General features: G+C 38.0%; 1 protein-coding gene across 3 annotated transcripts; it reads right to left on the reverse strand.

The window, feature by feature from the left end:
* Window positions 1-4,960: 4,960 nt before the first annotated feature.
* LOC131220419 (putative germin-like protein 2-1) lies at window positions 4,961-5,957 on the reverse strand. 3 transcript variants are annotated; one of them, XM_058215337.1, is made up of 2 exons: window positions 5,743-5,957; window positions 4,961-5,463 (listed from the first exon to the last, which is right to left on the reverse strand). In XM_058215337.1, exons 1-2 carry the CDS (start codon window positions 5,867-5,869, stop codon window positions 4,961-4,963), a joined length of 630 nt encoding a protein of 209 aa, XP_058071320.1. In that variant the 5' UTR covers window positions 5,870-5,957. The 3 variants fall into 3 exon arrangements, with proteins under 3 accessions (XP_058071320.1, XP_058071319.1, XP_058071318.1); XM_058215336.1 differs by having other exon boundaries at window positions 4,961-5,508; window positions 5,731-5,957; XM_058215335.1 differs by having other exon boundaries at window positions 4,961-5,503; window positions 5,723-5,957.
* Between the last annotated feature and the right edge of the window lie 16,030 nt (window positions 5,958-21,987).

Consider the following 21,987-nt stretch of genomic DNA (forward strand, 5'->3'; position numbering starts at 1 on the left):
TACGATGGCCACTCATGTATACTATTGTGCAATTGCACCAACCGTAGGTGTTGTAGATGAAGAAGCGGTACCCATGAATGTAGATGAAGAAGCGGTACCCATGAATGAGGAACCGACAATTGATGCTAGAGAGAAATGGCCATATTAGTCCCAAGAGGAGTTCGACGAATCACAAGCCAATATCAGACGCGATGGATCTTTTACTTGGGTGGAGACTCTTGAACATAATTGATATAATTTCCCTATTAGTTTTTCATTTGCATTGTATAAGCCCTATGGGCCTTTACTTGATTGTGTTTGGATGTGGACTCCATATTTTCCATATGCATGGTCTTTATATTTTTGGATGTGATGCCACTCTTAAATGTTTTCCTATTCGCTTGGATGAAATTCTTTCTTCATAGTTAACATCCTGATTTTTGTACATGAATGCCAAACTCATGCTATGAAATCCGAGGCGTTACACTCTTGGTTTCAAATTTGGTCACATGGTTTGTGTAGGCATGACAAAATTGAATACGCGGCTCACTTCAAATCAAACAACTATGACCTTAAGCGCCAAGATGGGCAGATACATTAGAATCGACCATATGTGACCGAGATTGAATAAGATCGGTCGCCTATTCAGTCACTTACACAATATTGTTTAAGATGATCAAGTGATTATCAAAGGGTGAGATTGGTCCTTTGAAGATGGGTTGCATCTGTCTCCGTATGAAAGGAATTTTTCAATATAGATAAAATAAAAAGGAAATTCTTATAGTCGGCCGTAGAGAACAACTACAAAGCGCTTTTCTGAACGAAGAATTTGCTTGATATTAGAACAGAATCCAATGTATTAGCATAGACCCGAATTACAACTAAAGTTAACTAGGTTATTGCTATTGATTACATTAAGGAATGTAAATGACTGATAATGCTAAGGAGTATAAAGTAATTGAAAGATAGATTTGATTTGATTTTGTTAGTATGAGGCGCCTTCTTTTACTGAATTCTCTTACTATTTATAGCCTTAAATTGATAATCTGGATGCTTCTCATGTTCTGATGGTTGCTATAAGCATTTCAGCATTACTAACCTTCTAGAGTCACTTGTAACCGCTTCAAGCTTCCTTATCAACTCGACCATGTTCCGCTCAACCACTCTTATTTTGTAGATGACGTGGGACCGTTTGATAGACACCACCTGTATTGCCATAAAATCCTACTTGGGTGTCTCTGCAGACCTCAAATACACGACATAACTCTCATAAAATTACACTGCCCCTTTCTAACGGGATCTCGTAGGAATAGACTGAAATAAGGTATAACACTAATAACACACACAAGGTAGATAATACAAATCAATGATTTTTGAATTAGAAATGAATGGTTTGGTTAAGGTAATAATTAGGATCAATGGTAATACCTAATCCCCTCCACAACCCTGCCTATATACACACCTACTATTCTCTCTCTCTCTCTCTCTCTCTCTCTCTCTCTATCTTTCTATATATATATATAGATACATATATATATATATATAATAATATATATATATATATATATATATTTAGTACATATATATATATATATAGATACATATATATATATAGAAAGATAGAGAGAGAGAGAGAGAGAGAGAGAGAGAGAGAGAGAGAGAGGTAGTATGAGGTCGAGCGCATGCACCCTTAAAATAAGGTTGGGTCGTGTCTTGGCGTGAGCCATTGGATGACAAATTTTCAAAATATATTGTGGAGATGTCATCGCTGAAAAAAGGGGCAAAACCGATTAAATTGGCATTAAACAATCTCGGTGGTGTTATCATCACCAATTTTGTGGGGGCCTCCATGATATATTTGTTATATCCACACCGTCTATTCATTTTAAGAGTTCATTTTAGGGCATGAGCGCAAAATTGAGGCAGATCTAAAGCTCAAGTGGACCACAACACAGAAGCAGTGGGGACAATGATGCCCACCATTGAAACCTTTCTATGGCCCATCATGATGTTTATTTTCCATCCACACTATCCATAATGTCACACAAAACTAGATGAAGGGACCAAACAAATTTCATCTTGATCTGAAAAATTTGTGGCCCTAAGAAGTTTTCAATGGTAGGCATTCAATCCTTACTACTTTATGTGTTATGGTCCGCTTGAGCTTTGGATATGCTTAATTTTTGTGCTAATGACCAAAATTGATTTTTGCAAATGGATGGACGGTGTCGATATAATAGTTACATCATAGTGGCCCCACAGAACTTGGTGACGGCAACACACCACCAGAGTTGGTGTCGTGTGGCACACCGGCCATTTCGCTTCCGACGCGGAAGGGAGTAGATTAGGTGTGGCCTTGACCTAACCTAAGACAATGCGTCCCTCACCATGGGGCCCAGCTTGATCTGCATATTCTATACCCACAAGGTCCATCTGTTTTGGAAGACAAATTTTAGGTCATGATTTAAAAATGAAGAAGTTCTAATTCTAGGTGGACCATACTATCGGAAAAAAAATGGTGTGATTGAATACTCTACCATTAAAAACTTCCCATGGTCTATTGTGACGTTTACATCATGCTTATTTTCCATATAAAATGTTGAGATAAGTTACATAAACTTGAATGAATTCAAAAAGCAAATATCTGCTTCATTTAAATTTAAGTGGCCCTTTAATTGTTAATAACAACTTTTTCCTATGGTTTGGGCCACCTGAGAATTGGATCTGCTTTAGGTTCTGAATCATATTCTATAATGATCTATTAAAACAGATGGGTGACGTGGATATAAAATTCATACATCAATGTGGGCCTAATATACTCCCACGTAGAGAGCCTAATGTCTGAGTTGCCTGGGAAGAAATTTTTATCTACACAAAGATAAGTGGGCCCACTATAATGTTTGTGAGAAATCCACCCCGTTTATTCATTTTTTTCTAGTCACTTTTGGATGTGGGCAAAATAATGAGGTAGATCTAGAACTCAAGTGGGCCACACGACAAGTAGGGAAATGCCTATTATTAAAACCTTCCAATGGCCGAAGTTATTCTTACATGCCATCCATACCGATCACAAGGTCATTCATATTGAGATGAACTAAAATTACAAAAATATTAGCTCAATCCAAAACTTATGTAACCCCTCAAATGTTCAGCAATGGATGTCCTCGCTGTTTCCTGTCGTGCAGCCCACTTGAGTCCTAGAACTACACCATTTATTCTCTCATTCCTTATAATGACATGGAAAAACGGATGGATGGTGTGGATTTCTTACAGCATGATGGTGGGCCCTAACTAGCTTCCTATCACATTAACCTTAGCTGAGAGGTTGCCATAGCTTCCAGTAACATTGACCATTTTGAATGTTTATAATCCTGCGGTTCAGTTCACACCAAGACACGACTCAACTTATGTTAAGGTTGCATGTGCTCGACCTTATAGTATTATATATATATAAAGGTTCTATGCGGTCTAGGAGGTCGAGTTGTGTGGGCCCCGCCGTGATGCGTGTTGAACATCTACCCCATCAATCAGATGCACCATTCCATGGTGGGCCTAGGGCTTAATCAAGTAAATTTGTGACTTTTATGGGCCACACCACCACAAAAGTTGAGAGGGGTTACCCTCCATTAAAACATTAATAATCATTTGTTGGACCCACTGACATGTGGTTCACAAATTCAGCCCATCCATTACATGTGTCCCACTTGGATGAGGGGTCAGACCAAGTTTCAGACTCATCTAAATTTCAAGTGGGCCCCACCAAGTACTTTTATATGTTTTAGGTATGTCTTCCCATGATTTTGGATGGTATGGCCCACCTGAGCCGGTATTTGAGATATCCCATAATTTAAAGGGGACCCATCAAATGCTAAGGTGTTGATGTTTGACACACATCATGGACGCAGTTCGACTTCATGCGAAGTTCCCGTGAACTAGACCGCATAGAACCTTTTCCCTATATATATATATATATATGTGGGTGTGTGTGTGTGTTAGAAATACTCACTTACATTATGCGACACTCCATGAAACCACAAAATTTGAATGATTCACGTCATGCGACAGTGCATGAAACCTCCAAGGAATAAATTTTAGCCTGATCCAAAACTTCTGTTACCCATGGTAAAGAGAGAGGAAACACAACGGAGGAAATTGTTACCACCCACTAAAGTTTTTGACAAGGCTAAAAGTTAGGCCCAATGGATTTGGGATGCCACCTCACATGATCCGTAGAAGGTAGAAAAAAACATCTCGGAAATAGCCGGGGAAGACAGGAAAATGACTTCGAAGTGGGATGTTGGACCAAGCGTCCATGTCTTCGTGCATGTACTACGACTGCGTGCACGTGCTGGACATGCTCATGCATTCCACCTTCACGTCTGCTGCAGATGTCTTGATGGCCTGGATATTTTGCATGAACCGTCCAGATCTCATGATTTAATGCAAGAATGTGGACCTCTTTTTGATCTTGTCCATTGGATCAGTTTTGATTGTCGAACAGATGCATTAGCTGTTCTTCTTTTGATTTGGACGATCAGCACGGACGGCCTAGATATCATCATCATCCTCCCTGGTTCAGAGAAAACCCAGCCATGATTTTGAATCAATTTTCTTGACAAAAGTTGGTGATGTAGTTTGCTCAACTTTACAGGCTTCCATTGTATAAAACCATTCAATGGGATGTTTTCATATGACGATTTCGATCCTCTTGTCATTGTGGCGAACAGTCCCTACTGGCTACCCCAAATCTGACCGTTGACCCTTCATCATGCATATAACATTAAAGAATGGGCTGATCCAACTGTTGATTCATCATCAATTTCATTTTTAGCTCTGTCAATAGTATATTAATTATCAAGAGAGATTTTTGTAACATGCTAAAATCCATTAGATATCATTAAACAGAAACAAATACAGAAAGAAGACAAGATAGACAAAAACAAATGCGTTGCACTTCCATTTTAATGTAAGGGGCCATGCTCTAGTTTTTCATTCCAAACTGTGATTGGAGATAATCAACTATGTTCTTATCAACTTGGAATGCCTTTGCAAGAACATCATCTGAGATGGGCGGATTTGATCCGAACACAGCATTCGCAATGGTGATGGTTCCTGGGTTCTGGCTGCTTAATCCTGCAATGGCTATAGCATTGGTGAGTCCGATGTTGAACTGGAAGTGAACCAGGCCTATTGGGAAGACAAACACATCGCCCTTCTGAAGGACCTTTGTTATGAGGCGATTGTCAGGGTTGGAAGTGACGAATCCGACATAGAGCGTGCCCTCCAAAACTGTTAAAATCTCTGTCGCCCTCGGGTGCGTGTGAGGTGCATTGAGACCGTAGGGTGCATAGTCAATCCGAACCAAGGAGACTCCGAGGGTGTTGAGTCCTGCTATCTGGGCTACGTTTACTTGGGTCACATTGGACCCAACCTTGTTACTCGTGTTGCCTGGTTTGTCCAGTCCCGTGAAGAAGAAATCATCAGCTTGAACTTGCATTGGGTCCTTGCACACAAATCCATTCACCAACACTGCCATCATAGAACACAAAAGATATTGTAAGCAGCATATTCTTTCAAGAGTACTTATTAAACCATTATAAATAGAAATAAAAGACAATGAGGTAGGTATTGTATCCCATTCATCATGTCAATCCTTTCACGAATGGGGTGGATTGCATTTACATGAAATATTATTTGAAGCAATGATGCAGTTACTTAATTTTTATTTTTTTTTCAATGGAGTGAAAATACCTGGGCTGTTGCGCACAGCGACACAGAAATCCTGTAAAGGGCTGGGATCCGATGCGGAGGTAAAGGAGAGACTGAATGCAATGAATACTAAGAGAAGAAAGCAGGTGGACATCTTGAAAATCTGTCTAGAAGTATGCATGTATGTATGCTGGGAAACTCTAAATGTTATAATGAGGGGTGTTTTTGGCTGTGGGTTATGTAAGAGGATTAGGCTAGTATTTATAATGGGGTTAAAGAAATGTTTGTCATTGAAATGGTCCTATGATTTTTATTATTATTTGAAATCCAAGACTTCTTCCTCTTCAAGTCATGTGCAAAAGAAGGAATTGGCTCAGTCAGTTACGCGTAGATCAAAATATCATCATTTCTTTACTAATTCTGGATTTCATAGATGCTAACTACTCCAAATCGACTAAGGGCTATGAAACTATGTGAGATTAATAAATGTACTAAGCTTGGTCATGCTGCGACCGGTGGTGATATGGTCAAAAAAGGGGTCCGGATGTGCCCTCTTGACTAATCATCGTTCACGAGATTTACCTGATCACACGACTAGTCTAAGAATTCATTCAACATTCAAACAAAAAAAAAAAAAAACCAAGGCTAAGTAAAATCTTGCTTGATCAATTTCTTAAGCCAAGTAAAAGCTTGCTTGATCAATTTCTTAATTTTGAATTGGGAAAGCATGACCTTTTCAGCGAGACAAATGGGTGCCCTGCGTATGTCTGAGATTTGAGCCATTCATCATCTGGGCCCGGTGTCCTGTGCCACATAATCTCGTATATTAGTCAGGTCATATGCATGAAATAATCCACGGTAAAGAGAAAACCATCAACGGCTAATACTGAGGCCCCATTTGAACACAACTTAATTTTTTAAGTTTGTTATATTTTTAATGTAGGAAGTTTTATCCGATCATTCCTTTGGAGAATATGATATTCACTCAACATGCTTTAACTCTCAATATTTAGCAAAACGTTCTTCTAATGGTACTCACAGTGGATGAAAAGTCTAAACTACCCTTGATGGAGAGATTTTTATGGAACCAAAACCCGGTCATTCCACGGTGAGGAAGGAAATTGCTCCGGAAGATATCATAAGCTACGTTGGCCTTAACGTGTTCTATTTCTTAAAATCATATCCCAAAAAAGAGCCGATCCATGATTTTGGTGGACCATATCATTGGAAATAGTGTACACATGGATGCCTTCCCTCCAAATTGTTTCCCTCCGTGTGACCCACATGAATCATGGATTATCCTGATTCTTGGGCCATAGACCTAAATTTTTTTCATGGAATCTAATTGTTAGAGTGGATTTCTTATAATCTTCATAATGTGACCTGAAAAAAAAAAAAAGAAAAAAAATCAAAGTTGGATGTCTCTCCCAACACTTTCCTCCGGTGTGGCCCATCTGAATCACAAGTCAATGTAGTTTCTTAGCCATGGGCCTAATGTCCGATTACACAACTAATGGTTGGAGTAGATTTCACATACACATCATGATGTGTATGCGCCCCACCAAAAATGGCAGCAGTGTCCTTTGGGCGCAACTATTGCTTCAAGAGATTTAGGAAGTTGATGCGACATGAGCAAGTTCTGCGGGCCAGATGCTGATGTATGTGTTATGTTAGGGCATAGTCCTAAAAACGAGACAAATCAAATGTTCAAGTGGACCGGACCATAGAAAGCATTGGCAACACATGACACCTACAGTTAAACCTTCCTAGGGCCCGGCCACCGTGATGTTTCTTTGCCATCCAACTTATTCATAAGGTCACATAGACATGGACAAAGGGAAAACACAAATGTCAACTTGATCCAAAACTGCTGAGCCCACGAGAAGTTTTCTTCGGTAAGTGTTCAAGCCCCACCCCATTCTATGGTGTGATATACTTGAGCTTTGGATTTGCCTCATTTTCTTGCCCATGCCCTAAGATGATCTCAAAAATGGATGGAAAGCGTGGATATAACACATACATCATGGTGGGACCCACAGAACTTGCTGATATCAACATGCCAGCGAGGTCGGTGATGTGTGGCACACCATGCAATCCGCTTCTAGAGATTTAGCTTTCATGTGGCATCCTTTGTACGACCGATTGAAGAGATCTGGCTTTCATATATTTATAAAAAATAAAAATAAATAAATAAACTATGAGAGGGACACTCAAGCCCATGCAATGTATATGTGAAATCCATTCCAGGCTTTCGTATATTCAAAAAAATAATAAAAAATCTTATAGGAGGCACACCCAAGCCCATGAAATGTGTATGTGAAATCCACTCCCGGCTTTCGTATATTAAAAAAAGAAAAAAAAATGAAAAAAAAAAAAAAACCTATAGGATGCATACCCAAGCCCATGCGGTGTGTATGTGAAATCCACTCTGGCCATTAGTTGTGTAATCCCACATTAAGCCCAAGACAACAATAAGCTTGTGACCTATGATTTAGATGGGCCTCATCAGTGGAAATAGTTGGGAGAAATGTCCAACATTGATTTTTTAGAGGGCCCACCATGAAGACTATAAGAAATCCACTACAACCATTAAATTCCACATTTAAAAAAAAAGAAAAATAAAGAAAAATAAATTAAAGACATTTAGTTCCAAGGCCCAAGAATAAGGATAATCCATGACTAAGGTGGTTCACATGGAGGGAAACAGTTTGGAGGTTGGGCATTGTCGTGTACATTATTGTTTTCAATCATATGATCCACCTAAATCACTGTTTGGGCTCTCTCTCTCTCTCTCTCTCTCTCTCTCTCTCTCTCTCTCTTCTTTTTTCTTTTTCTTTTTTTTTCTAAAAAAAAATTAATGTTTATGCCGTAAATTAGGTCATGCAACTAGTGATCGGATTGAATTTTCAGAAATTGAAAAAGTTAGGGCTGTACACCCAAAAAATTGGCACTAGAGTACATATAGACTCTGATCACGAATTTTCGGGTGTTAATTTAATAAAATTCACATCTGTCCTAATTTAAATTCACATTTATTTTGCAGATAAATAATTAGAATAACACATTTCAATTTAGCAGAACCAAAGCGAAGTAGAGATAGCAAGATCCAATAATATATGACTAACACCTAAAAGTTACAGTTCCAAAAGTGGCGACCACCCATGTGAGAATTATACAAATCACAATAATTATAATAGGGACAAAAGAACAACTACTAATTGGGAAAAAGCTAGAGATCTACTAGGCACCCCGAGTGCACTACCGATTGGTCATATTCCCGAGTTATCTGCATATATCAAATATGAGGCGTCAAACACCAACATAGTGAAGAAATACCCCAAGATTGTTACTTGAGGTATTTTAAGGAATATTAGTTCATAACAAATACATATTCATACATAGGGCTGTACACGAGTCAAGCTAGCTTGAAAAGCTCGCTCAACTCGACTCGACTCAGCTGGGGTTGACTCGGCTTGAAAGGTTGACTTAAGGCGAGTCAAGCTTGTTTACTAAAGCTTGAGCTGAGTTTAAGCCAAGTTCAACCATGGTGTATTTCAACTCGACTCGAATCGAACTCAACTCAACTTGAAGCTCGAACTCGAGCTTGACTCGGCTCGAGTAATATATTTTAATAATATATATTATATATATTATATTAATATTAAATATATATAATATATATATTTAAGTTAAAAAAAGAAGTTAAAACTTAAAAGGTTTTACTAAAAAATCCTACCCGACTCTACTTGTCCCCATTCCCTCCTTTTTTTCCCTTACCCTACCGAGGTAAACTCGACTCGACTTGAGATAAACTCGACTCGACTCGAACCACTAGCTTGACTCGAAAGCTTTGGCAAACAAGCCAAGCTTCAATGTTGAGCTCGAGGGCGAGCTCGAGCTCAAGCTCGAACTTGAGTATAGCATGGACGAGTCAAGCGAGCTTGGCCCACCTTGACTCGACTCGGCTCGATGTACAACCCTATTCATACATACAATACACTTAAGAATGTTACATTTAACGCATAGATACTAAGCAGTTACACATTTTATCACACAACACGCACAAGTAATGATGACATAGAAACAAACATTTCCTAATCTAGTTGGTAAGTATATTAATGTTATGATGAAATGATGCATGCTCCTCACAATCCAACACTCCATCACAAACGACTTCCTCACCTATTTCACAAATGTTAACACTCCCTTACAAGTGACTCCAATACCAAATCATAACCTATCTTAGGATATGTATGATTAGCCAAGTAATTATTAATCCCAGTTCGTATAGCAGGTTGGTGAAGTTAGGGTACTGCCATTATATCACGAGTCATTATCTAGATCACGTGGTTCGTTGCGGCATGTGGCGGCTCCTCATCAGTGTTCCTTGATCCAAATTAAGACATTAATAAGGTACTGGTTGTCACCCAATACTGAGTATGAACAATCAATTTAGAGGTGCAGGCATATCGCTCCAAACTAAATTAATATAAAGGAAATGGCTCGTCACCCAATTCCAGTCACACTTGGTCGTTTGAACGGTACTCTGGTATGGAACCATCTGCAGGATAATTTAACGGGGGCCGTTCGAACAATATTCTATCACTAACACCTCTATCAGTGCTGAATGGTTACTATGGGGAGTGTTATCACCTTAGCATGGGCCGACAGCTCGAACACGGTGTCCCATACCACCATGCTGGGTTCAAGAGTCTTTGGGGATCGTAACACACTAATGGTTATGAGTAGACTAAATCAATAGTAATGGTGATATCCCAGATTCTATTAAATGTTATACAAGCACCAAGCATAAGAATGATCGAGCTTTCATTAGACAGATGCGATCAACTATGGAGGACCCCGGACAAACTGGCATTGGGTACAAAGCATCCTGCGTAGCTCTAACTATTGTCGATCGTCCGTGTTCAACTTTGGTCGGTCATATAAGCCTAGGATAGCCTCCCTAAAGCGAGTTATCCATATATTTAGATAATTTGCGAAGCTCGATCCACTGCAACAATGCAGTTCAATTATTCTAGTATTTCTAAGCATTTAACATCTAAAATTTTTATAATATTAAGAGTTTTATGTCATCCAATGTAATATCCTGAACTTTTTAAATACCCGAATATTGAAAGTTCTTAAGTGTTATCATGAAATTTTACTTAATATGTATATATGTACAATACCAATCTATCTATCCTAATGTAACACCCTGAAAATCAAGGGTCGAGCAGAAGCTCAACTCCCGAGTTCCAACGCATCACTTATGCAATATAGGTAATGATGATTAAATGTTGTCCATATTAGTGCATTAAATATAAGTGGAATTATACCAAATCAGCATATCATACTCCAGAGACAATTAGATTACGCAAGCAGAAGACTGTGATAAATATATAAAGCATATAAGTGGTTGTAAGTCCCCAGAGTATGAACATGTCACCAGGTTAAATAATTACATGTATAGTTCTAAAATTTATAAAAATGATACAATGTAATGCCATCTAATCCGTATCCCTGTAACCCTGTCGACGCAACTCCAGGTCTACATAGACCCGTCAGAGAGTTGCATGTAAGAGAACTCCTCGTTATCATAAAAGTCAGGATCCGCCTCATAAGCATCGCCATCACCTAAAGCTACAACAGAGTCTGGTTAGTATTTTAAAACACCGCTCCAGAGTGGGAGTGAGTGATCAACTCAGTGGAGCTATAAGGCAAAGGTTAACATGTTATCAATTCAATCAAGCAGTTATGATAAAGCAATACAATAATCATGTCCTAAGTACTCTTGTTAATGCAGGAATGATATGCTGTAATGATGCATGCCCTCGCCTACACTCTCTCAGCGACTTCATCTCATGATCACGACATGCACCACTCCGGACATGTGCGCTTCCTCGCCAAAGCACATGCAATGCAGTGCATGATCATGTTAGTCAATACTTAATTAAGTTTATTCATACAGAAGGTCGGGAAGCTAAGGTACTTCTCTTTATATCATTTACCCAATGATGATCCATATAGGGTCGTCAATCCTAGTTAATCACATACGATAGGCAAGTTATAGGGCAACGTCATTCCTGATTTAAAAACAGTGGATAGGCAAGTTCAGGTCGCTACGAGAAGCTCGTCACCTCGGTGTAGGCCTAGTTTATACTCCAGGTCACTACGGGAAAGGCTCGTCACCTTAACGTAGGCCGACAGCTTGAATACAATATCCCATACCACCGTATTTGGCTCACGAGTTTAGGTTGCTCACTGGTCACTATAGGGAGGCTCGTCATCCTAACGTAGGCCAACAGCTCAACCACGGTGTCCTATACCACCATGCTCGGCTCATGAGTTTTAGCGGATCGTGGTACTAAGGTTAATCGGGCTTTTCACTGGTAAGTGGTACCTTAGATTAGAGGTGTACACAAACCGGGCTAGCCTGGTTAGCTCGGTCGACTCGGCCCAAAAAAGCCCAACTCGACTTGACTCAGAACTGAGTTCGGGTCAGGGCGAGCTAATTTTCAAAGCCCGAAATTGAGTTCAGGCCGAGTTCGGATAGGCCCCAGTTCGGCCTGACTCGGTCCGAAACCCGACCCGACCCGACCCGCTAAGTGTATATAATATATATATATATATATATATATTCTCAAATAACCTAACCCTACCCGTCCCTTTCCACTTTTCCCTTTTGAGATCGCCTGACCCCAGCAACAGCACCCGACCCCACCAAACCCTACTCCTTTCTCCCTCCTCGATGGCCCGACCCCACCACCAAATCTCTATAATCTCTCTCTCTCTCTCTCATCTCTAATCTCTCTCTCTCTTGTCTGACCAGTAGGCAGACACTGTCCGACCACAGTCCGACGCCCCCCTCACGCTCTCACCTCTCCAATCTCTCTCTCTCTCTCATCCGACCAACGGGCGGACGTTGTCCGACCACAGTCTGGCGCCTATCTTCACTGGTTCTGGGAAGATAAACTTTTTTCCATGGTATGTAACTGCATTCCAACCCATTTTCTCACTCGAGTTTTGATCAGTGGATCCTCATTACTTTGGTCCCTATATTCAATGGATGGCTCAGATCTCTAGTACTAACATGTGTTCCCGCTCCCTCGCATACCATATGCATCAGATATACACCCCTCCTATATGCTGATATATATATTTTTAGCTGTCCATTTGTTTCAAAGGCTTCATTCGTTCATGAGCTGAATGCCTATAGACTGCTCAATGTCCCACGTGTGTTATGTCTGCAAGTGTGGAGGGGTATGTAGAGGCCATAAAATACATGCATGTTGATGTGGTATAGCAAATTCTAGCTAGGGATATCAATGGCTAAATGACTTTACCTTGGGCAACTCTAGCAATTTCCTTGGCAAACCCAGTTGATACGAACTTGCTTTCAGTGTCGATTACTAGAAGAGACATCCCTGCTTTGTATATTTTCCCAACAACATCTAGAATCTCATCCTTGAGAGCCCAAAAAAAATAAAGAATAAAAATCAAATGAGCTTACCAGATAAGAAGATTAGTGTACTGCCTCATGAGGAAATAAATAGGGAGAAGAATGACCAATAAAAAAAAGGAGGTATATGACAATATTCAACCAAGATTATCTACAGTACATTGATAAGGGACCCACCCCGGATGCCCCATAAAAAAAGAATAAAAATAAAATAAAATAAAATAAAATAAATAGTGTCAGTAGCGACGTCACTACTAGTGGAAACTCTGTGGGCCCCACAATGATATCCATGCCGTCCATCCATTTTGGATCATTATTTTAGTGCATGAGCCCAAAACTGAGGTAGACCCAGATCTCAGGTGGACCACGCCCAGGAAACAGTGTTAGTTGAATGCTCACCATTGAGAATTTCCTAGGGCCCACTGTAATGTTTATTTGTCATCCTACCTGTTGATTAGGTCACAAAGACTTGGATGAAAGAAAAACAAAAAAAATAATTCAGCTTGATCCAAAACTTCCGTAGCTGTAATAAGTTTTTAATAGTGGTCATTCAAAAATTTAGCTCAGAGTTTCTAATAAGTTTTTAATAGGGCCCACTGTCCATCCATTTTTCCATACCATTTTAGGATATCAGCTCAAAAAGGAAGAAGATCCAAGTCTCATGAGCCACTGTAATGTTTATTTGCCATTCAACCGGGAAAAATCAAATATCAGCTTGATCTAAACTTTTGTGGGCTATTAATGGTCCATCACCATTGTTTCCTACAGTGTAGTCCACCTGAGAATTGAATTTATTTCATTTGTTTTGGCTCATGCACATTGTCATTCACTGTAGTGGAATATGGTGGTGAGGCTTACTGTTTTCATTTAAATTATATATTTCAATCCCACGTATAGCTATTGTTTTACACCCTTTCTTAGGCAAAACCATGTCAACCCAAAAATGTGTTCTTTGATTTTGCTGTTTCTTTGGCCAGATTTCAATCATTTTCTTCAAGATAGAACAAATTTTAATGCGGATATTTCTCAGAGGGCACTTTTCACGGTATGGAGTTTTGGTGGTTATGGTACAAGCTTAGAACCAGAAAATACCGTGCCCTTACATTATCAATGATTATATAATTCCCCTGTAGCTTTCAAGGCAATCCAAAGTTAAATCTGAGTTGAGTGACCTAGTCTACAACTCTGAGCTTCTTGCCCTTTTTCAATGTAGGAAAATCAGATTGTAAAATGAGGCTATGAGGTTAGTATCGGCCAAAATCAGTATGTATTGCCCAATGCATACTAGTAACATTCATGGACAATACAGTTGTATCAGCCTAAAACAGCCCAATACAGGGTGATGACCCTATATCAGTGTTGAAATATGACCACATAGGTGGTGAATGATATGATATTAATATGCCAGAACAGATTTTTAAACCAGTGTGGCAATCTTCTAAACACAAGTGCATAAATATAAGTGCATTTTCAAACTGAGTAGAAAAGTAATAAATACAAGTGCATTTTGAACTTCCAGATGTATGATTTGTGATTTATTTATATCTTTCATTGCAATATTTGATAATTGATTTCAGTTTGACTAAATAAATGTGTGCATATTAAGTAGTCATTTATATTTTTGTAAATTTTGTTAAAGTTAGTTTAATGATGAATGATACTTGCGATTGAGAATGACAATAAACAACTTATTATATATATATATATATATATATATATATATGTTATCCTTGGAGGATTTATTTTTTAGGGGGACATGATATTCTTGCAGCCTATGGTATGGTGCCCCAATATTGTTTGTATGTTACTAGTGTATATAGTAGATATTATTAGGTTAATTTATCAAAACAAAATCTGAAAAGTTAGTTTAAACACATTTTGTTATTAGTTAGCTATATGTTGAATGTTAATTATGATTAATGATGGAATTGTTTAAGTATATGACTATCAGTTGCCAATTATAGAATTGATTTCTTTAGAACAACAACCTGTTTGGTAGAAGAGGTAACACCTCTAGTCGTGCTCTTTGAGCAGTAGCTCCTTCGGAGCTCGCTTTCACGTTTGCCCAAGGATCCTACGTGAAACTACCAGATCTGCAAAATGTTTTTTGTTTTAGTCTTAATCTATCCTTATACCAATTGCCTATTGGATATATTTTTATTTTTTTGTTCTTGTTGTTGTGGTATAGGATAATCAGTTGCCCATTTGAGGATTTCTATATTGCCAGATATAGATTGAGTGTGTTCATGGATGCATAGAAATTCTCAAATTGTTCCTTTTTCGACAGTTCAATGTTGGATAGACAGTAATGTTTTCATTTATTCTAATTTAAATGCACATGTCTGTTTCGGTTTGTCTCTCTTAATTCTCTCTGGATATATTTCTTGCATTTACTTCCTCATTAAATATCCACACTTTGTGTAGATAGTTGACGTGTGAATCAAATTCAAGATTAATATATTCTGGAGAGATAAGGGAAAATGCTGCCAAAATTTTGGCGTGGCATTTAAATTGAATAATGAAATCATTACTATCTATTCAACATTGAATGGGTAACTGATTTAATTATTTTTTATATTATTCTTGTAGTATAGGATAATCAGTTACCCATTCGAGGATTTCTATGTTGCCAGACATAGATTAAGTGTGTTCATGGATGCATAGAAATTCTCAAATTGTCCATTTTTAGATAGTTCAATGTTGGATAGATATTAAAGTTTTCATTTATTCTAATTTAAATGCACTGCTTGTTTCAGTTCGTCTCTCCCAATTTCCTCTGAATATATTTCTTGCATTTACTTCCTCATCAAATATCCACACTTTGTGTGGATAGTTGACGTATGAATCAAATCCAAGATTAATATATTCTAGAGAGATAAGGAGAGATGCTGCCGAAATTTTGGCGTGACATTTAAATTGAATAATGAAAGCATTACTATCTATCTAGCATTGAATGGGTAACTGATTTATCCGCTTAGGAAATTCTTTACTAAGGTATAAGGATAAATGAAATTGTTTCATATCTTTAGATATGGTTAGTGAGGATGAAGTCCCACCTACGGCTACCCCTAGTAGCAGTGCCGGTGCGTCAGCCACATCACCACTTATTGTTGAGGGAGAGGGGTCTTCAGCTGCAAATAAAGGAAAGAAACGATCAGTTGTTTGGGATGATTTTGAAGAAGTAGTAGTTAACGATGTCCCTAAGATCAGATGTATGCGCTGCAAAAGTCTATACACCAAAAGTGTCGGGGGGTTGACATCTCATTTAAACAGACATAGAAAAAGTTGTGCAAGGAGACCTAGACTTCCACGTTCAGGCCAACAATTGCTATCGTTTACAAAGTCCGAAGCATCTGCTTCTGAAGGTACACTTACCACTCATAAGTTTGAAAAAGAAAAGCTAAATGAGTAGTTTGCAAAGCTTATTATCATTGATAAGCAGCCATTGAAGATGGTAGAGAGTGAAATATTTATGAGATACAGTAAATACCTTAATCCTCAGTTTGAGAAGGTCTCCCGTATTACTGTGAAGAGGGAGTGCATGAAGATGTATGCCAGTGAGAAAATGAAGCTGAAAGCAGTTTTAGATTCGGTTTCAAGGGTAAGCTTGACGTCTGATATGTGAATGACACAAAATCAAAGAAAATGTTACATTTCATTGACTGCACACTATGTTGATGAAAATTAAAAAATCTGCAAGAGAATATTGAACGTTCGCCACCTTCCACCTCCCCATTCTGGGTTGGTTATTTTAGATTGCATTTACAACTGTCTACGAGATTAGAGCATTGAAAAAAAAGTCAGTTCATTAACTTTAGATAATGCTTCGACAAATGATAGTATCATACAATTCTTACATAACCATTTCAAGGAAGCTAACAGTTTATTTTTTGAGGGAAAAATATTTCATGTTCGGTGTTGTGCACACATTCTCAACTTAATTGTACAAGAAGAGTTGAAATCAATTGACCAAACTATAGAGAATGTGAGGGAGAGTGTGAAGTACATAAGAGGCTCGCCATTAAGATTGAGTATATGGAATGACATCGTCCAATGTTTGAATTTGACGTCTCCAAAAACGTTAAAGCTAGATGTATGCGCACGTTGGAATTCCACTTTTGAGATGTTGGATTCAGCCCTGGAATTGGAACATGCCTTTCCAGAATATGTAGTGCGTGATAGAACATATGCTTGGTTGCCTACTGATGATGATTGGAGCAAAGCGAAAGAAGTTCACAAATTTTTTAAGATTTTTTATGACTATACGAAAATATTTTCTGACAATAAGTTTTCTACAGCAAATATTTTTTTCTATTTGTGTGGAAGATCAAGGATGCCCTGCAGAAATCTGCTGATAATGGTCTATTTTTTCTCTAAATCATGATAGGTGGTATGCAAATGAAGTTCGATAAGTATTGGAATGATTGTTATCTGATAATGTCCTTAGTTGTTGTTCTTAATCCTCGGCGCAAGATGAATTATGTTAAGTACATCTTCATGAGGATTTATCCTACTGAAAAGGCAATATCTGAAACCTCGAAGGTTCGTGACACAATCAAAGCATTGTACAATGCGTACACAACCACGGTGTCCACACCAAGTGCTTCTGAAGTTAGATCGCAAGTTGCTTCAAGCTTCGACGATGCTGATTTCTTGTCTTTCTTAGCAAAAGAAAATACAGACATAGACATGAAAGAATCAGAGTTAGACATATATCTCAACGAGTCAGTCGTACTACGACATGATTCAGAGTTCGATGTTTTGGAGTGGTGGAAATTGCGAGTTAGTGAAGGAAAATATCTTACATTATCGACGATGGCACAAGATATTTTATCAATTCCTATTTCAACAGTGGCATCAGAATCTACGTTTAGAACAAGGAGCAGAGTCGTGAGCAAGATTAGAAGTTCCCTTGCACCAGATACAATGGAAGCATTAATTTGTACACAAGATTGGTTGCGTCCGAGTCTAAGAGGTTATGATCTGGATGAGGAAGAGGAGGAGTATATGAATGAAGCCGCAACACATGAAACAACAGCAATATGATGGATGTTTGGGATGAGTGTTTTGATCTTGTTAGTTTATTTGAATTTGCAAATGCTGTAATGGGTACTCTTTTAACTTTTATTTTTATTTCTCTGTTATGTTGATGGACGTTATGCAAGCTGCGTAATGCATTAATGGCTCTTTTTTATCCATAAATTGCTTTTATTTTATGTCGGTATTTCATTATTACTAAAAGGCCTAAAATACTTTTCCAACACAATATATAGATGTCTTCAAGCGAACCATCGATTGACATTTGAGACTATGGTTCCTTAGTCCATTCTCCAAAGTCTAGAAAGTTAAAAATTTTGTGTAATTTTTGTGGAGCCAAGTTTGTTAACAAAACTAATCGGCTCAGATTACACTTATCCTGTTGGAGTGGAGATGCAAAACTGTGTCCTAAAGTTTCAAAAGAAATCCAAGTTCTTTTCTAAGCAGTTCTTGACTCAAACAAAAAAGCTTTCACTCCCCAATCCAAACTTTCTGAGGCAGAGAAGGAAGCTAAATTATTAGCAATGGAAGAAGAACAATTCCAACTCGCCTTAAAGCGCAGTATGAAAGAGGCTTCTACACATCATCGATGTCCTCCAACACCACATGATGTTGAAGCAGGTTCAAGCTGCACGGGTAAAAAGAAGAATAGTAAGAATTCAGCTAAGTTTCTCTCCAGACTGGGTGCATTTTACAGGACGTTGGGAACTACGTATAAATCTTCTCACAAAAATAGTTTGAAAAATCTAATTCAAACTATACAAGAGGAGGGCGATAAAAAGCCATCTCTACCTTCTGAAGAGGGAGAGGTGAATGAGTACGTATATAAAGATTTAGATAGCAGCTTGGGCTCAGCAGATGAATTTCCTCAACAGTAGTCAGTAGTGTATGACTGTATTCAGTTTGTATAAAATGTTTTATTTTATGCTTTGTCAAATGTATGTAAATGTATGTAAATGTCCTAACTAGTTATATTTTTTGTGGACTTTATAATTTAGCTATCTAAATCATTGATCGAGGGCCTTATAATGAGATGCGGATTACCTGCCAAAGCCCTTCCCATGAATTTGCTATAAGATTCGAAACTGGCCCGAACTCGCCTGATTGTTGTCGGGTCGGGTTCGGACTGGAGATGTTGGCCCAGTGACCAAGCCTGGTTAGGTTCGGGCCTAGACAGGCTGAGGCCAATTCGACTTAGCCCAACCCGTGTACACCCCTACTTAGGTTAGAGCAACCCATTATTAGTTGCTAGGAAAGAGGCTATCTTAGCCTAGGTTAGAGCACTTTCATCATTGTTAGCTATAGGAAAGGTGTAGGTTAGGCTAGGCACTAGACTAGGCTAGGCACATGGAACCTAGCGTGGGCCCACATAAGAAAAACGTGCTCATGGGTAAAGTGGGCACCACATCATTATCAATGGCCTGAATAATGCGTAGCCCACAACTTTTGATGGAAACGTCGGATTTACACACGAGACGCGGCGTTGGAACCACGGTAACGATGCGGTCACAATGGCATAGGTCTTGGGTGAATCTGAGTCGGATCTATGTGACCTAACTCAAGGGTGATCGCAAATACTATCCAAAGGTCATGGGTCACCGGAATTTGACCGGTAGGACTACGGAACTAAAATGAATGAAATGCATACTCTCACACACACACATGCAAACTCGGGTTGGGTTTCACAACTTATAACCTAAACTTAAACCTATAACCTTAACCTAAGCGTAAAACCTAGACCTAAACTTATAACCTAAACTTGAAAACCCAAACCTAAACCTGATCCCGAACCCGAACCCGATTTCCTAAACCTAAACCTTAACCTATTCTCAATTCCCTAAAGCTAAAACCTATAACCTAAACCTAAACCTATAACCTTAACTTATAACCTTAACCTAAACCTAAAACCTAAACCTAAACCTAAAACCTAAATGTATTATCAAATTTGTAAACTTAAATCTACACATAATCCTAATCTCAACTTCTTAACCTTAACCTAAACTTGAAAACCCAAACCTGATTTCCTAAACCTTAACCCATTCTCAATTACCTAAACCTTAACCTATAACCTAACCTAAACCTAAACCTATAACCTAAACCTGTAACCTTAACCTAAACGTAAAACCTAAACCTAAACCTAAAACCTAAATGTATTCTCAAATCCCTAAACCTAAACCTAAACCTATAACCTAAACCTACAACCTACAACATTAACATAAACTTATAACCTAAACCTATAACCTACAACATTAACCTAAACCTATACTTATAACCTAAATCAATTCTCAAATCCCAAAACCTATAATCTAAACCTAAACCTATAACCTAAACCTAAACCTTAACCTATAACCTAAACCTTAACCTATAACCTATAACCTCTAACCTAAACCTATAACATATAACCTAAACTCAATTCCCTAAACCTTAACCTATAACGTAACATAAACCTAAACCTATAACCTACACTTATAACATAAACCTAAACCTGTAACCTTAACCTAAATGTAAAACCTAAACCTAAATCTATAACCTAAACTTGAAAACCCAAACCTAAACCCGATCCCGAACCCGAACCCGATTTTCGAAACCTAAACCTTAACATATTCTCAATTTCCTAAAGCTATAACCTATAACCAAAACATATAACTTTAACTTAAACTTAAAACTTAAACCTAAACCTAAAACCTAAATGTATTCTCAAATCCCTAAAACTAAACCTACACCAAATTCTAAATCTCAACTCCTTAACCTAAACCTAAACTTGAAAACCCAAACCTAAACCCAAACTTGAACCCGAACCTGATTTCCTAAACCTAAACCTTAACCTATTCTCAATTCCTTAAACCTTAACCTATAACTTAACCTAAACCTGAACCTATAACCTAAACCTAAACCTATAACTTGACCTAAACGTAAAACCTAACCTAAACCTAAAACCTAAATGTATTCTTAAATCCCTAAACCTAAACCTAAACCGAAACCTATAATTTACAACATTCACATAAACTTATAACCTAAACCTACAACCTACAACATTAACCTAAACCTATACTTATAACCTAAACCTATTATCAAATCCCAAAACCTATAACCTAAACCTAAACCTCAACTTATAACCTAAACATATAACCTATAACATAAACTCAATTCCCTAAACCTTAACCTATAACCTAACCTAAACCTAAACCTATAACCTACACTTATAACCTAAACCTAAACGTAAACCTGTAACCTTAACCTAAACATAAAACCTAAACCTAAACCTATAACCTACAACATTAACATAAACTATAATTTACAACATTAATCTAAACCTATACTTATAACCTAAACATATTCTCAAATCCCAAAACCTATAACCTAAACCTTAACCTATAATGTATATCCTATAACTTAAACGTATAACCTATAACCTAAAGTCAATTCCTTAAACCTTAACCTGTAGCCTAACCTAAACCTAAACTTATAACCTACACTTAAAACCTAAACTCAATTCCTTAAACCTTAACCTGTAGCCTAACCTAAACCTAAACTTATAACCTACACTTATAACCTAAACCTAAACCTATAACCTGTAGCCTAACCTAAACCTAAACCTATAACTTACACTTATAACCTAAACCTAAACCTATAACCTAAACCTATAACCTAAAACCTAAACCTAAACTCAAATCCTAAATGTATTCTCAAATCCTTAAACCTAAACCTAGACCTAATCCTAATCTCAACCCCTTAACCTAAACCTAAACTTGAAAACCCAAACCTAAACCCGATCCCTAACCCAAACCCGAACCCGATTTCCT

Source organism: Magnolia sinica, chromosome 12 (genome assembly GCF_029962835.1).
Source record: "Magnolia sinica isolate HGM2019 chromosome 12, MsV1, whole genome shotgun sequence".
In the NCBI taxonomy this organism is placed as follows: Eukaryota; Viridiplantae; Streptophyta; class Magnoliopsida; order Magnoliales; family Magnoliaceae; genus Magnolia; species Magnolia sinica.